The sequence below is a fragment of the Euleptes europaea genome, chromosome 11, assembly GCF_029931775.1.
Source record: "Euleptes europaea isolate rEulEur1 chromosome 11, rEulEur1.hap1, whole genome shotgun sequence".
In the NCBI taxonomy this organism is placed as follows: Eukaryota; Metazoa; Chordata; class Lepidosauria; order Squamata; family Sphaerodactylidae; genus Euleptes; species Euleptes europaea.
In genome coordinates this window covers 66,720,794-66,738,830 of record NC_079322.1, presented here as the reverse complement: position 1 = coordinate 66,738,830, position 18,037 = coordinate 66,720,794, and the positions used below count along the sequence as shown (strand labels likewise).

The 18,037-nt window shown below is 47.7% G+C and overlaps 1 protein-coding gene and 1 non-coding gene across 2 annotated transcripts in view; both read right to left on the bottom strand.

Annotated features, from left to right (window-relative positions):
• Positions 1-18,037, bottom strand: part of ADARB2 (adenosine deaminase RNA specific B2 (inactive)) — a 273,461-nt gene that overhangs the window by 132,455 nt on the left and 122,969 nt on the right. The window contains exon 3 of the mRNA XM_056857121.1: positions 1,097-1,183. Within this exon, the coding sequence (XP_056713099.1) occupies positions 1,097-1,183 (87 nt within the window). The remainder of the gene's footprint in view (positions 1-1,096; positions 1,184-18,037) is intronic.
• On the bottom strand, positions 16,007-16,075 carry TRNAS-GCU (transfer RNA serine (anticodon GCU)). The gene has a single exon. It is a non-coding gene; the product is annotated as a tRNA-Ser (tRNA).

The window sequence follows — 18,037 nt, the reverse complement described above, 5'->3', positions numbered from 1 at the left end:
TCTGGAGAACTGGGTTTGATTCCCCACTCCTCCACATGAGCGGCGGAGGCTAATCTGGAGAACTGTATTTGTTTCCCTACTCCTACACACGAAGCCAGCTGGGTGACCTTGGGCCAGTCACACTCTCTCAGCCCCACCTACCTCACAGGGTGTCTGTTGTAGGGAGGGGAAGGTGATTGTAAGCTGGTTTGATTCTCCCTTAAGTGGCAGAAAAAGTCGGCATATAAAAACCAACTCTTCTTCTTCTGACGACTTAGGGGCCTTTGTTTTGATTATGTACACCGTTTCCGACTGTCAGAGGTCACCTTGCTCTCCCCCTGAGTTTCCAAATTCAAGATAAAACAGGTCCCTGAAAAAACAGGCAAATCAAGGGGAAATGCAGGGGGGAGAGCGAAGAGACCTCTGACAGTGGGAAATGGCGTGCATAACCAAAACCAAGACCCGAAGTCGTTGGAGGGGCAACCGCGTGGGAAACAGCCATGCATATAAGGCCTCTGTCCAGAAGCAGCTCTCCAGAGTTTGAGGCAAAGGACTTTCACATCGACTACTACTTGATCCTTTTAAGTGGACATGCTGGAGATCAAACCCAGGACCTTCTGCGTATAAAACAGATGCTCTACCACTGAGCCACAGCCCCTGAACCATGTGTATCCAGAGAAGCGCAAGGATCAAGAAGTGCACGTGAGTTACCAATTCTTACACTACTCCCAGGAGTCAAATACAACATTAAATTGCTATTTATAAACAATTACTACATGATGAATCCTATAGAAAAGCGTGTGAAGAAGTACAACTTCCAGTTACTATTCGACCCTGGGCATGGGCAGGACCTCTTGAATAAGTGGTTCACTATCTGTACAAATGTGACAGAATTCTGCCTCGTGTTCTATGGGCAAAAAACGGCAGGTTGAATTGGCTCTTGTTAATATGGTAGACTTCAGGCTCGCTTTCTACTGGACAAAAATGGTGGCTTGAATCGGCTGTTACATTCTACGTGTAAAATCGAAAGATTTGTCCTCAGCCACATATACACGTCATGCAAAACTTCCTGTTGGTTTTACTATTCACCTCCATATGAAGTAGAGAAACTGCTTACTTAAATTGTCTTCGTCTTCCACGTTCGCTGCGCCAGGACTTAAATACTTGAAGGGTGCGATGAAAGTTGACAAAATGCTCACTTTTTCTGAAACGAGAAAACAAAAGCAGATCCTTGTGAAATGTGTGCCAGCGCCATGTTTCCAACATGGTGAGATTTTACTCAGATTCTTTCCTTGGCTAAGGCAGTCGGTGTTATTTCTTTGGCATTGACGTGTTCTGACTAATTTTACAGCAGACTCAACTGAATTCAGCCCTGTCTGTAACCATGCTTATGCCAGTGTAGCTGTTGGTACCCTTGTCTCCCTCCTGCCCTACAACATCTCTTCCTCCATTGACTTCCCCACTATCCAAATGTAGACTGTAAACTGTCTGGGGACAAAGTTTTCTGTTTGGAGACTCTGAAAAATGCCGTATATATTGATAGTGGTATAGCAACGGTGCCCTGACCTGGATGGCCCAGGCTAACCTGATCTTGTTACATCTCAGAAGCTAAGCAGGGTCGGTCCTGACTAGTACTTGGATGGGAGACCACCAAGGAACACCAGGGTCGCTATGCAGAGGCAGGCCATGGCAAACCACCTCTGTTAGTCTCTCACCTTGAAAACCCTACTGGGTTGCTATAAGTCACCTGTGATTCGAAGGCATTTTACCCACACACATAACAGTGGCAGACAACCTCCACCAAATGTGCTGCAACAGTTGCATGCCGGACCACTTTACTAGGTGCACAGGGCCAGTTTGCCCCCCAAGCAAGAGAGGAGGGCCCCTGATATGGGCAGCAGTGCCAGGGATAGCAGCATGGGAACATAAGCACAGCCCTGCTGGATCCATCAATCCAACATCCTTCCTGTTTCGGACCCAGTTGCCCGAGAGGGCCAACAAACAGGGCATGGAGGTTAAGGGCAGAGGTGATGGATATGGCTTATGACTGTCATCACCTCCAGGACCTGCAGAGTTGCCAGCTGGGCCCCAGGTCAGGCCCTGGGGTGCTTTCAGAGCTGTTGGAGTTTGGCTTGCTCCATGTTCAGGTCCAATTAATCTCCTCCCATCATAATTGACTGCTGAGACACCACCACCATCTGCACGAGTTAGTTAAATGGTGGAACTCCCTGCCCCAGGATGTGGTGATGGCTGCCAACTTGGAAGGCTTGAAGAGGGGAGTGGATGTGTTCATGGAGGATAGGGCTATCCATGGCTACTAGTCAAAATGAATGCTAGTCACGATGCATACCTGTTCTCTACAATACCAGAGGAGCATGCCCATTATATTGTGTGTGTAAAGTGCCGTCAAGTCGCAGCCGACTTATGGTGACCCCTTTTGGGGGGTTTTCATGGCAAGAGACTAACAGAGGTGGTTTGCCAGTGCCTTCCTCTGCACAGCAACCCTGGTCTTCCTTGGTGGTTTCCCATCCACATACTAACCAGGGCCGACCCTGCTTAGCTTCTGAGATCTAACGAGATCAGGCTAGCCTGGGCCATCCAGGTCAGGGTGCCCATTGTATTAGGTACCGTGAAAAACAGGCAGGATGCTGCTGCAGTTGTCTTGGTTGTGGGCTTCCTAGAGGCACCTGGTTAGGCCAATAAGTGAACAGACTGCTTGACTTGATGGGCCTTGGTATGATCCAGCAGGGCTTTTCTTATGTTCTTATGTTTTTTCCTGGGACTCAGGCCAAAACGGTTGCCTATCATGACAGTGTGATCCATTTATTTCAGTAGAGTGGCCGTTTCAGGCCTGTTTTTGTTAAAACAAGTCTTGTGGCACCTGGAAGACTAACCAGTGAATTGCAGCATGAGGTTTTGTGGGCCAGGGCCCGCCTCATCAAATGTATCACAGCTACAGCCAGACCAATATCACCTCACTGCCGCACACTGTACGGCTTCGGCATATTTCCAAACCAAACCACCGTTTGCATTTTATCTCTTCTGGACAGGACCTTATGAATATAAAGCTCCCCCAATAAAGAGCAGCTGGAAATGTTCCGGGATCTGCTTTCTCATCCGTCACCTCTTCGCATCTCAACCCACAATCCCTTCCTTCCACTTTGAAACCGAAGTGGCTATGGTCTGATTAAAAGATAAGCAGACGGGCAAGGAAAACTTTCCAGTGAATCTAGTGTAAATTGGGCTGTTTACTTGCACGCGTGCAACATTATCATGCTGGTGAAACACCTGCCCAGGCTACCTACCTCTGGCATGCTAATTTTGCCCGCACAATGGTGGAGCACACAGTTTAAAGGAAATTTTGGATGCATTCTCCACTGCACTGGTATATTTTTTTCCCCCACCAGCGTTATGTTTCAGTCTGACCAACGGCCTGGTCCAGACAGGCAGAAAAATAAAGTGGTAAAAATCGAATGTGACAGAATGGACAGCATGCTGGGGCGGAGATGATATTGTTGAATGCTAACCTCAACATGAAAAGGCTCCCTGAAAGCAGAAAACCAGCACTGCAGGCAAAGGGTTTTCCCTCTCTATCCTCCATGAATAGGGTTGCCAACCTCCAGGTGGTGGCTGGAGATCTCCCATTATTACAACTTATCTCCAGCCAACAGATATCAGTTCACCTGGTTAAAATGGTGCTTTGGCAATTGGACTCTATGGCACTGAAGTCCCTCCCCTCTCCAAACCCTGCCTTCCTCAGGCTCCACCCCCCAAATCTCCAAGTATCTCTTAACCCAGAGCTGGCAACCCTATACATGAATCAGTCAAATACCCTTTGAAAGCTATCCATGCTTACAGTTGCTAGCTCTCGGTTGGAAAATTCTGGAACATTTTGGGGGTGGAGCCTAAGGAGGGAGGGGCTTGGGGAGGGGGGAGACCTCAGCAGAGTATAATGCCATAAAATCCACACCCCAAAGCCGCCATTTTCTCCAGGGGAACTGATCTCAGTCATCTGGGGATCAGCTGTAATTCTAGGAGATTGCCAACCCCCACCTGGAGGTTAGCAATCCTATCTATACTTGTGGCCATCAGTACATCAACTGGAAGCAAATACAGTCTAAGTTGGGTAATATATCTTGTGAACAAGTAACTTCCCCAATGGTGGCAAATAAACATTTCTGGATATAAAAGAAGTTGGGAAACTCTACATTGTGGGCAACTTCCAGGACTGTCTACAGCCACCGTGGCCCCCAGAAAAATAGCCTCTCTGGGGCACCCTTAATGATATCCAGACCCAAATCAAATTTCATATAAAAACAAATCTCATGACCTTTTGGTCCCATGGCACCAATGGGTGACCAAAGCCCCGGGAATGTTGTCCTCCCAGTCCTCCCGCCCCCTTCAGATTACATACTCGGGCAGCAGGGTTGCCTCATTAATTATATGTTTTAATCTTGTATTTATATAGTTCTTTTAGATATGCTAGCACTTTGGTGGCAAATTTTCTGCTCGAAGATAAGAACACCGCTATCTCCATACACAGCGGCGAAGTTCTGTTATGTTGCCCTCAGAATACAGAGATCGTTGTTGGCACGAGAGACAGCCGGATAAATGTTGAGGTAATTGTATTGTATTGCTGCAATTGTTATGCTGGTCACTGATGATGATGATATTTAAATATAGTGTAATTTATTATTATTGGAGCCCTGACCTGGATGGCCCAGGCTAGCCTGATCTCGCCAGATCTCAGAAGCTAAGAAGGTTCAGCCCTGGTTAGTATTTGGATGGGAGACCACCAAGGAAGTCCAGGGTTGCTGTGCAGAGGAAGGCACTGGCAAACCACCTCTGTTAGTCTGAAACCATGAAAACCCCAAAAAGGGGTCGCCATAAGTCGGCTGCGACTTGACGGCACTTTACACACACACACACACATTATTATTGGAAGGCACCTTGAGTGTGGCTTGTCAGGAAAGGGCAGGGTATAAATAAAAAAAAATAAAATCGGAAGCCTGTAGGTTGGAATACCTTAACTGCCACCTTTGGAACAGCCAAAAGATCAAAATGAAAAGATAAAATTTTGCCTCAAGTACTGCGTGGTCCTAATTTATACAAGGGCACTGCTTGGTCAGTAAAGATGACAAAGGTGGTGGCATAGTGTTGGAAGCCACCAGGTGAACAAATGGAAGGTTAATTCTGCATGTGGGAGAGCAGTAGCATCTGGGAAGAATTTGGGATCTGCGTGCTTCTGTTTTCAACGAGAGATATGAGAAGAGAAAGACTGCACTGTGTGTACAGTGGAGACAAGTGAATGGCTGCGTGGAGAAAGAGAAGACAGATGAGAAGGACATTGAACAGAGGTGTCTGCGGGTCAACAGTCAGTTTGGATAATATCGAAAAGAATGATTGTATAGTTCCATCCTTTGCTGTTTTCTTTTCGAGGGAAGGCAAAAGTAACATTTGTAGAGCAGTGGGTCGGTTGGGCCTGACCTCACCACCTTTAGTACTAGATCAACCCCCCCCCCCAATATGGGATTGAAATTTGGTTAGGCATGCTAGGCATTTACTTCATAGCCTGCATCTGGCCTGCAGGTCATATGTTGATCATGTTCTGTTATAATCACTACAGCATGGTTGGCCCTTTCCTTATAACCTTGATAAGGTCCATCATACTATCAAGGTCAGACACACTCTTCTTCCATCAAAACAAACCAACACAACACAGCCCTTACTTAAGTTACGTTTCATTTTCCATACACATACCCATGGGGTGGTGGTGGTGGTAAATGAATGGTCAAATGCCTTGAAAGGTATGGAAGAAAACATGGTATTTGCGGACTGCTAGTACAGCTCAAGCCGAACTTCTGAAAAATACATAATACTGTATAATCCTCGCTCAGAGATTGAGGTGCCCATAAAGTGATAATAACTCAAGGTATTTTATCTCTTTGTGTCCTCAGGCTAGGCGATGGAAAGGGGGAAAACACTCTTGAAACCAAATTAAATAGTTTTATATCTAATTTTAGTAGCCTGAACCAGATTTCAGATTGATTTCTGCAGAATCTAATAGAGAACAACACAACACTTTGCCTCTCTTATTGAAAATCCATCTCACGCACTGGGATTCCCCCCCCCCCTTAAACTTTGCTGTTTACCAGAAGTAATAAAAAACTAATATTTCACAATGAAACACGCCTCGTTCTGTAAAGAGCCCTACATTTTTAAGCTGGTTTGGAGAGGGTTGTTACGGAGTGCTGAAGGATCACTTGCAAGATATGTCGGCTCAAACTCCCATTTATATTCCTTTGTGGAAACTGCTCATAAAAACGTACTTTTTATGTTTGGTGGGATGCCCGAGAGCTTCAGCTTCGTACATGATATCAAAATAATACTGTCCTAGATGTGCTGTATTTAAATAGCTTTTCTATTGTGGGTAGGAGCTTTCCTTGGTCAGGGCTGCAGAGAGGTGATCCAAAACCAGGAGCAAAGCATCATGTTGGGGTAGGGTTGCCAGCCTCCAGGTAATAGCTGGAGATCTCCTGCTATTACAACTGATCTCCAGCCAATAGAGGTCAGTTCACCTGGAGAAAATGGCCGCTTTGGCAATTGGACTCTATGGCATTGAAGTCTCTCCCCTCCCCAAACCCCGCCCTCCTCAGGCTCCGCCCCATGTTGGGAGTCCTCTTCCTGCACTTCCCCAAAAGCTGTCAGTAGATAACAACCCATGTTCAAATACAAGGGATATTAATAGGGCTGTCACTTCGGTTTGGTCCGAACTGAAAATCAACCGAATTTCCCCTGATTCGGTGATTTTCTGTTCGGACGGATCCGAACTCAAAACTGGCGGGCAACCGGGGGGGGGGCCCGAATTAAGCGAATTCGGGAGTTCGCGAATAAATTCAGCAAATTCGGCCCCCCTTTAGGGGAGCCCGCTGAAAGGCGCGGGCTGCCCTTTAAACTGATCTGAGCCTCCCAGCTGGGAGGCGCAGGTCAGTTTAAAGGGCAGCCCGCACCTTTCAGCGGGCTCCACTGGAGAGGCGCAGGCTGCCCTTTAAACTGGAGGCGCAGATCAGTTTAAAGGGCAGCCCGCCCCCCTTCAGCGGGCTCCGCTGGAGAGGTGCGGGCTGTCATTTAAACTGATCTGCGCCTCCTGGCCGGGAGGCACAGATCAGTTTAAAGGGCAGCCCGCCCCCCTTCAGCGGGCTCCGCTGGAGAGGCGCGGGCTGTCATTTAAACTGATCTGCGCCTCCCGGCTGGGAGGCGCAGATCAGTTTAAAGGGCAGCCCGCCCCCTTCAGCAGGCTCCGCTGGAGAGGCGCGGGAGGCGCAGATTAGTTTAAAGGACAGCCCGCGCCTCTCCAGCGGAGCCCGCTGAAGGGGGGCGGGCTGCCCTTTAAACTGATCTGCGCCGCCCGCGCCTCTCCAGCGGAGCCCGCTGAAGGGGGGCGGGCTGCCCTTTAAACTGATCTGCGCCTCCCGGCCAGGAGGCACAGATCAGTTTAAAGGACAGCCCGCGCCTCTCCAGCGGAGCCCGCTGAAGGGGGGCGGGCTGCCCTTTAAACTGATCTGCGCCTCCCAGCTGGGAGGCGCAGATCAGTTTAAAGGGCCCCCGTGCGCCTTCAGGGAATCCCTCTGAAGGCGCGCTGGGGCCGAATTTTCCCCCGAACTCCGGATCCCCCCGAATTACCGGGGATCCGAAGCGGGGGAGTTCAGACTTCGGCACGTACCGAACCCACAAGGGTCAAATTCGGCCGAATCCGAACTGTACCGAATTTTTTTTTTGACAGCCCTAGATATTAATATAATAAAAGAGTTATACAGTTTAGTAAATGGTATTTAAAGACATTTACAGCCCATTCCTGAGGCGTGCTGGCGGGTGTGCCCAAACCCCTTAGGAGGCTGACTACGGCCTCTGCCGGCGCAGGGGCCCACACTGTCGGCACCCAGAAGGTGTACGCCAGCGTGAGTGGCCCCAGCGCCGGAGTGCAGGCCCGGGCGCCAGTCCCCAGCCGCCGTGGCAGCGCTTGGCCCGGATGCTGCTGCAGTCTCCCGCCGGCCTCTGGCCACCGGCACAGGCCGCAGCGGCGAGCCAGGAGGTGTTCCGGCGCCCCAAGAGGCATTCTGGGGTGTTCCGGCGCCGGCTGACATTAGTCGGCCTCCCGAGCACTTTCGGCTCGGGAACGCCCCTTTTTAGCTGGCGTATCTCCCGTTGCACGGGTTTTTGGTGACAGGCAGAGGTTTAGGCAGTGCGAAACCTCTTAAGGAGGCAACGCCACTGGTTTGCCTCTTAAGCCCGGCGCAGGCATCCCGCTCAGGAATGCACTGTAAATTCACTAATTAATGAATGCTGATTCACTAGATAGGCTAATACGCTTCCTATTTTAATCTGCATGCCACTGCCCTGATCAACAAAGGTCAGATGGGTGTGACTTAATTTGTCTACTAACCTTCAGCAATATCAGTCAATAAGTTGGGGGCCTTTGGCCTTGGGGTGCCCCAGACACTTCCTCCCTTTCTTGGTATCCCTGGTTTGGTCCCTAGATACAAGGGGCCAGCATTTATTTGCAAAAACACTGGTTCTCACCCTTCCAATGTTTCTGTGAAGCCCTCATAGGGTGGAACTGGAAATACAGGTGTATTGTTCCTTGTTAACTGCTTTGTCTCTGGGGGCAGTCTCCATTATTGAAGGGTCCACCTAGCACAGAATGCAGCAGCCCGTCCCTTGGCAGACGTATGCCGGCGTCCCCAACATTTTTTTTAGAAAGAGGGCAGGGCCAGGTGAGGCTTTTGCCCAACTGTCTTCTGATTGGCTGCGTAGACTAAAAAAATTGCTTTCCACACACAGATCTTCACTCTGTGACTGAAGGTAAGCTGTGTGCAAGCAAGAATATTTTAAAACAGTATGTTCATTTTAAAAGGTATCCTGTTAAGCAGAGCTTCTGCCTGAAATGCTGAAGTGTTACTATTAGAGTTATGCAAGACCTCACTCCTTGACATTTTGTGGTTGGCTCTGTCTCCTGTGGCAGCCATTGTGTGGTTGTGCTAGGGTTGCCGGACTCCTGCCAGGGGCGGAGGATCCCCTGCTTTGGGCCCCCTCCCCCCGGAGCCATTCAGCCGGCTGGCAGGGGTCTTACCAGGCGCAAATTGAGGCCAAGGCCTTGACGCTGTTGGCATGTTGTGGTCACTTCCAGAAGTGACATCATCACACCGACGACAATGTGGGAGACACTTTGGTATTTGGGCAAAACTCTGGTAAAAACAGCTTCGACCATAATTTTTTTGCCCAAATATAAAGAGTGTCTCTGACGTTGTCGGTGACATGATGATGTCAATTCTGGAAGTGATGTCAACACACCGATGACATTGAGGTCTAACTTTGTGTCTGGTAAGACCTCCCCCAACCCCCCTGGTGGCCTGGGGGTACCTGGCAACCCTAGCTGGTACCCACCATTCTGTGCTAGAGTTCCAAAGGTGCCTGCAGGGTCAAAAAGGTTGGGGTATGGAATATAAAGCCAGTTTTCAAACTGCTGCTCTTGTTGCCTACTTATTTTCTAGTAGAATTCAAGGTTCCAATTCTTACCTTTAAAGCTTTTCACAGGCTTGGGCCCGGGTCCACATGCTTGAAGAACTACCTTTCCTTATATAGTCCTGCTCGCCAGCTTAGCTTGTTAATGTTCTAATTAGCAGAATCCGCATTAACTAACTTTCTGCTTCCTTGTCCTAACACCAAGAGACATCAGATTAACAAATGTAATATTGATTTTCGTTTTTGCTTTGTAATCGAAGTCAGACTGGAAAAATGCTTCCAGCATTTTAAACACTGGTGCAAATAAATGTAGTCTCATACACAAAGGGTTGCCTGGGATCAGGTCTGGATCTCACTCTAAGGGTAGCAGGTCACAATCTTAGGACCATCTGCTAGAGCCATGTTTAGATGACTTTTTTTGCTTGTGGCAACTACTGCACATGTAAACTGGAGACGGGAGGCAATAATCTGGCACTAACAACTCACATTTTACATTTTGCGCTTAGTTAGCCTCTGTTATCTTTAATTTTTTGCATTTGAATAGTTTATTGTGATGCAGTTACAGATGTCATGTAGCACAACTTCTAGTGGCGTGTGGATGCACTGCTGTTAATACTGCTAATCAGCGGGACATCACCAAATCCTACACAACTCATAGTATTACTATTTGTACCCCATGAGTTTCAGGGTTCAGGGTGCCTGGGACCTGGCAACCCTAAATAGATATTGACCCCCAAGCACCTTCAGATAGAAGCACATTACATTTGCCATGGAGACACCGCAGGAAGTAGTATAAAGGTGAGATTTCAGGCCCTCAGTTTTAAGAGTTGTGTGCTTCCTCTTATGTGCATTTAGTGTGAACTAAGGCTTGTGCACACATTTGTGCAAGATCCAGCTGCCGCAAAAGAGAGATGGATGGTCCACTGAGCAAGGATAACGGATCAGTATGATCATGGCGAGTTTTCCATACCTTAATATATAGCATCACTTGAAATTCAGGGTCTTCGCATAAGGAGTTTTCTCAACCTTGTTCCACATCATTGTTAGCCAGTAGCAATGTCAAGAAAGCTAAAGAAAGACAGCCTAAATGCTTGAAGTATCGCTTGACGTAAAGTCGGGGGCGTCTGATCATTGGACTATGTGATGGTGGTTGTACATTGTCCATAGTGATGCTGAGTCCATGGGACACGTCATGGATAATCTGGGCCTCTGACACAGCATTTTCCCAAAAGGAAGATTAATTTTCCCCCCAGGTGTGTCACCAGAAAAAAACAGGGGGTCATCTTAACTTGCATACAAGTTACAGGTATGTACAACAATTAACTTATTATGTGTAACATTTTTACATTCAGGGTTGTCTTCCTTTTGGATAAACACAGTGAAATTGAATGTGTATGGCCAGAATGAGCAGCTGATGAAACTGACGGCCGATTTGGATTGTCAATTTCTCTGTGATATATTGAAAAGTTCTTGCATGTGCAACTGTATTAGCGATGAAACCAGTATGTCCCTTGCAACATGTTGGACCTTCATGAACTTTCCTTGCCTGCCTAGGAGCTAAAAAGTTAAGGGCCATGCTCTGAGCAAGGCCTTGATCTTTGGGTTAGAAAGCGGTATCCTGCCTTTTGTGGCTTCTGTTGAGCTGCCCACTGGTTTTGCAGGCTGCTCAGCAAGAGCTGACTCATGGCTATTTGTCTTTCATGTACTGCCTCTGAAAGGTACAGTAAGTGATTAGTGATTAAAGGCTCTCCGCTTAATCCTGTATCTACTACAGATTGGGGGAGGCATGACCTTCTTGTGTACGTTTGCAATAATACATATTAAACCCTAATCCTCTCCTGGCCTCTGGTTTGTACTGGGAGTTGATCTTTTGCTGCTCATACTCATTTCTAAAATCTCTTTTAAAAAAGCATGTTAAATATCTTCATTATTCCTTTTTGTGGGGTACTTCTCCCCCTTTAGTTTGGGGGTCATAGAATCATAGAGTTGGAAGGGACCACCAGGGTAATCTAGTCCAACCTCCTGCACAATGCAGGAAATTCACAACTACCTCCCCCACAGCCCCAGTGACTCCCTACTCCATGCCCAGAAGATGGCCAAGATGCCCTCCCTCTCATGATCTGCCTAAGGTAATAGAATCAGCATTGCTGACAGATGGCCATCTAGCCTCTGCTTTAAAACCTCCAGGGAAGGAGAGCTTACCACTTCCCAAGGAAGCCTGTTCCACTGAGGAACCACTCTATTAGAAAGTTCTTCCTAATGTCTAGATGGATACTCTTTTGATTTAATTTCAATCTGTTGGTTCTGGTCCGACCTTCTGGTGCAACAGAAAGCAACTCAGCACCGTCCCCTATATGACAGCCCTTCAAATACTTGGTTATCATATCACCTTTTCACCTATTTAAGATGGTGCAGTAGATGTACTAAGAATGGCTTTACTTTAGCTTTCCATGGTGTAGAAAGAACAGGTGCAATGTGTAGGGGGAGAATGTCAGCAAGTGGCATGGGGAGTGGTATGTGGATACTGTTCCTGCTCAGTTCCATGTCACTTGCTGATTCTACAGTGGGAACATCTTTTCCAATACCCGAGTAGAAGAAAACTAAGTGTGATTTGGCCCTTGGCAAGTTGGTAACATGTCTAAAGCTGCTTATAGAACACTTATCAATATATCTAATTCTGTTCATGGCTTCACAATGCAGATCACAAAGTCTGCACAATGGGGCCATGCAGAGATGGGGGATTTTTCTACAGACTTGGTGGAAAGTTTGCAGAAAGCTCCAAAAAGTGAAAAAGAGAAGGTTACCCTTTCCCAAACTGAAGTGTGCTGACTGAGATTTCACAAAATCTTGACAGATCACAGCACTGTGGGGTTGCCCAGCAATTAGGCCTAGGCAATTTCAGCAGGACAAAGAAGCTGGCAGGGGAAGAGAATGTAGTGAGTGGGGAGGGGGACAAAATAGAGAAAAGGCTGGGAAGACACAGGGTGTATAAAATGGGGAGAATACAATGAAGCAAAGGTTGGGAAAAGAAAAAAGCCAGGAAACAGTATTTCCCTCCTCTGTGAGTTTTGCTAGCCCCTTCCCCTGTTGACCCTAAAATGCATATATTGTCTGGATTGTGGTCTTTCCATATATTTGTTCATGTGATTACTTAGGGTTGCCAGGTACCTTCTGGCAACTGGCAGGGGATGAGGGGATGGGGGGGACTTACTAGCTGGAAAGGGAGGCTAGAGGAAGGGATCATGGGGATGCTCTGGAATTTGGGCAAAAACTATATAGTAGAAGCCATTTTTACAATAGAATTCTGCCCAAATACCAGAGCGTCATCAAGATTGTCGGCAACATGATGACATCACTTACAGAAGTTATGTTGCCTTGTCGATGCTGGCCTCCCTCCAACCTCCCTTTGCAGCAAGAAAGTCCCCCTGCCAGCCAGCTGAATGGTGCAGTGGGAGGGGGCTTGGAGGAAGCTCAGAGTAGGGAATCCCACTAGCAGGGGAATGGCAATCCTAGGATTACTATATTATAAACACGGCATATTATTGGGTAATGGAATATTTGTTTGAAGAACCCAAGAACATAGGCTGGATCAGATTGTCCAGACCAAGGGTGTCGAACTTATTAGTTACAAGGGCCAGATATGACATAAATGTCACTTGGTCAGGCTGGGCCATGCCTTGCCAAGCCAGATCGGGACTGGGGTGGTGGTGGCTGCCTTGGCTGGCCGGATAAGAGCTCTCGGGGGGCCGGATCTGGCCCCTGGGCCGAATGTTTGACACCCCTGGTCTAGACTGTTCTTCCCTTTCCAACAGTGGCCAGCCAGATGCCTCTGAAATGCCAGTTGCAAGGAGGGACCTGGCAACCCTATGCTGCAGGGCAGGAAAGGGTAGCTATCAGATCCTCACTCCCACAATTAGCCGTGGTAAGGCAGAATAAGGTGCCTGCTTTCCACTGCTCAAGTTCTTGGCTGGCAACCCTGGCTCCTGACATGGGATCAAGTCAAGAACCAGCCTGCTGAAAGAGGAATCACAGTCTGGGGAACAAGGGAAGGGCACTCAGCCTCCCAAAACGTCCTATCCTGATGAAGCCTTGGTTAAGCTCTTCTAGCAGACAAATCTCATTCCTTCAGACGCCTGCAGATTTGTGACCGGCAGTGAACTCCAAGAAGAGAGGAATGAAGGTAGTGCATGACATGTAACTCCCGTCAGTGATAATAATGGAGGCTGTGCGTCTTAGTCCTCTCCCACTGTGCGGACAGCATCCCTCTTGAATGTTAACACAGTCCAATAATTTTCCAGAGATGAGTTCGCTTATTTCCTGTGCTACTGCGCCCGCTTACATTGTCATTTTTTCTTACAACCTTTCCCGACACACGGTCCGTCAGAGTTAGCTCTTCCAAGGCTGGCAATGGTTTTCGGGTGATTTGGGAGAGGTGTAAATAAAGGATGTGAACGGTGCAGCTTGCTAGTGGGCAGTTTTACAAAGAATGTTCCCGTGCGCAGCAACAAATCCACATTTTGAAAGATGAGTGAATTGGGCTAATCTGATGCTTCTGGCATAGGAGACAGCCGTTGCTGACAGAGTCAAGGAGACTAACTGGAACAGGAGGGACCTTGGGATTTTATTTCCTGGATTGCAAAGGACGCAAGGAGATGCGAAAGGCAAGACATGCTAAAGGGATTGCCTGCAAAAGGATCGTTTTGCTGGGAGTCGAGCGCCATAGGAATACATGCCAGGAAGGCTACAGAAACCATAAGCATGAAAAATGCCAGTGAGACTTAATCCAACTCCAATTTTCCACCTGCGCACAAACCCAAATTCTCAGGAGGGGTCTTAGCTACAGGGCATCAGGGGCAGGTGCCCTGGGCTGTGAGGCCCCTGACCACCCACAGCCCCCTTCCCACTGATGGAGGGGAAAAGAAGAGGAAGAATAGGCAGGCTCCTGCTTAGGGCTGCCAGCTCTGGGGTGGGAAGTACCTGGAGATTTGGGGGGTGGAGTCTGAGGATTGTGTGGTTTGGAGAGGAGAGGGACTTCAAAGCCATAGAGTCCAATTGCCAAAGCGGCCATTTTTTCCAGGTGAACTGATCTCTATCGGCTAGAGATCACTTGTAACAGCTGATCTCCAGCTAGTATCTGGAGTTGGCAACCCTAGTGCAGGCTAAGAGACCAAAGAAGGCCTTGGAAATAAAGGTGGAGATCATGAACAAGAAATGGCCCAAAAGAATGAGTGGGGGGCTAAGAGAAGGAAGAAGATGAGAACTGGGAGAGGAAATGGTCAGAGAACTGCTCACAGAGTCTGCAGAAGTAGGAAAGGCCACCAAAGCATCACTTACCGAAAGGGGAAAACCACCGAAAAAGAGCAGCCGAATTTTGACTAGAAAATCCCTGTTTGTGACATGTGTTGTCCCAACTCAGGATGAAGCTGCCACAGACTTTCCCCACAACCACACAGATGCAATTTTACCGAATTGTTGTAATCAAAATGGATGCCTGCTTTCGAATCAATCGTCAAAATGGCACAAAAGAAATAAACAACTCGGAAACACACACGAAAAAGTAAACACATGCAAAATATTCATACCCCACCACTGGGAAATAAAAACAAATGAAAGGGGCCCAGTCGTCAATCCCTATCAAAAAGTTGCACCTCTCCATCACAGACACGTGTTTGCGAAGGGCGATCTACGATTCGGAGAGGACTCTACGGTTCTCAGAGCAGAGAGAGGAGACGGCGCGTACTCCTGGCTTCCCTGCTGAAATGCCCATAAAGCCCAATTAGGTTTATAACTTTGCATTAAATTAAATATGTTATTTTACACAAGCAGCTACAAAAGACTCCTAAGTATCCAATAACTGTTTCCTTTATTCCCTTGTTAGCAGCTGACACTTTGGCGGTGCTCAGGCGCGCGCCAAGTTGATTTAGGGCATTGATTTTCAGCTGGCACACATCCCTCCGTCCTCAAACAGTACTGATTAGCTTAGCAGGAAAACAGCACTTACTTTGTATTGTCTTCCAGATTCTGCTCCGCTCCCTTTGGAGGATGTTTGCGACAGCAGCTGGCTACCAGAGACCATCTGATTGAGCGGCCACATGTGGGGAATCCAACACAACACAATTTTGTTCCAATTGGGAGAGGGGATGCTCCAGTGACATCGTTAGGGTTGTGGGGTCCAGATCTGGAGGTGACTCTAACACCTGAAAGGTGCGGCAGCCTTCTCCAGCTCTGGATCTGACCCTAATGTGGTTACTGGAGCAGTGCGTTTGGACCAAATTGTGTTGGATTCCCCATTTCAGGAGATGAGGCTTTACACACTGCAGCGCTCCAGCAACGAGAGAAGCTGCACCGACTACAAGTCTCTTGAACATATGAACAAGTGAAGCTGCCTTATACTGAATCAGACCCTCGGTCCATCAAAGTCAGTATTGTCCACTCAGACCAGCAGCAGCTCTCCAGAGTCTCAGGCAGAGGTTTTCATACCACCTCCTTGCCTATTCCCTTTAACTGGAGATGCCGGGGATTGAACCTGGGACCTTCTGCATAGCAAGCAGATGCTCTACCACTGAGCCACAGCCACAGTCTCTTCTTTTGTTTTAAACCAGCCACCCTACGCCAGACACTCCAGATCTACCAGCACTGGGGCCTTCTCCTGGCAACTCTCCCACTATGATCTTGTATTGCTTGCCTCTCTGCTGATGTCCCCTTTTTCCTGAGTGAGTCCTGCACTATCCATGATCGGTCTTTTCCTGACTCCATTTCTGTCTTGCTGCCTGTAGCTCTCTACCCTTCACTCTGCCACTATCTGTGGGGCCCACTGGCACGTAGGGGTGGGCCAGGACACAGGAAGAGCTACTGCATGCACATGGAAAGATCAAACTTTGGTTCCATCTACTACCTAGAAGCCTATTTATTTTTGCCCCTATAATTGATTAGGGTGTTTGTGTATAAGAACTTTTCAACACAAGGCTGCTCAAGGCAGTTTAAATTTTTAGAGGTAAAACGATAAAAGATAGAGTGTGTGTGACTTCTGTTGAAGCCAGACATAATGGAGGTAGGTCATTCTACTGGTTTGCCTCCCTCTGATTGTTTGTGTGTTAAGTGCCGTCAAGTCACTTCCGACTCATGGCCACCCTATGAATCAGTGTCCTCCAAAATGTCCTATCTTTAACAGCCTTGCTCAGGTCTTGCAAACTGAGGGCTGTGGCTTCCTTTATACAGTCAATGCATCTCTTGTTGGGTCTTTCTCTTTTCCTGCTGCATTCAACTTTTCCTAGCATGATTGTCTTTTCCAGTGACTCTTAATGTGACCAAAGTACGACAGCCTCAGTTTAATCATTTTAGCTTCTAGGGTCAGTTCAGGCTCGATTTGATCTAGAACCCACTGATTTGTTTTTTGGGCAGTCCATGGTATCCATAACCCTTTCCTCAAACACCACATTTCAAAGGAATCTGCTTTCTCCCTATCTACTTTCTTCCTCTGATTGCTTCACTATTAATCATCCTATTCTACAAAAGAATAAACATTCTGATACATTATATACCTATAAGCTTTTTGGCAATGCAACACACATCATGAAAGGATTGTTTTAACCATCTGACCACCAGCCTCCATATACAGAGGGCAGCAACCCTCTGAATACCAGTGCTTAGAGGAGGAAGCATTGGAGGGCTTTGGCCTCTCGGCCCTGTTTGTTTGGCCCTCCAGGACCACTGGTTGGTCACTGTGTGAAACAAGATGCTGGACTAGACGGACCGCTGGTCTGATCCAGCAGAGCTCTTCTTATGTTCTTCTCTACTTCTTGAACTATGCCAGACTTGGACAGTTTGTTTTGCTTCCCTACCCCTCAACCAAAGGATCCAAGGCAAAGAGCCTCAGGTAGAATCAAACCCATAAACGGCACTTTCAGTCTTCCATGCTGCTCCAATTAACAGGCTGGTGTTAATCCACTTAAAGCACCGATCATTATTGCAATTATACAGTTAGTGATCCTATTCACTAAGGCATGGCTAAGCTTCCAAGTACACTGATTAAAATATGCGAGATTCTTATACGTGGCAAAGCTAGCTACGGCATTAATGCCAAGGAGTTCCTTTTCTGCCAAATGATTTTTAAAAAGCAGGGAGCCCAGCCAAAAGCCAGAAAACTACCTGTGCTTGTGACAAAACAATGCTGAGCACCATTATCGCAATGGTGGGAGCAGGTTGGTCCAGGATATAGTCTGAATGAGGACCAGGCTGGGGCTGTGAGGGCAGCACTCAAGTTTAGACGTGGGGGTGTCTTCTACAACTCAAAGTCCCCAATTCCGCAGCCTAAAGCAGAAGACTGGAGAAGGTGAAAGCACTGGAGACCGGCATGGAGAAATGCACCTCAGTGACGACTAGTCAACGGCAAAACACATAGTATATATGAGCCAATCCAGAGGCATCATATTGCCTACCAATCACAGAGTCTGGTATAGTCAGCAGCTGAAGGAGGCTCTGACCGAGCACACCTGGGTGTGTAAAGTGCAGTCAAGTTGCAGCCGACTTACGGCAT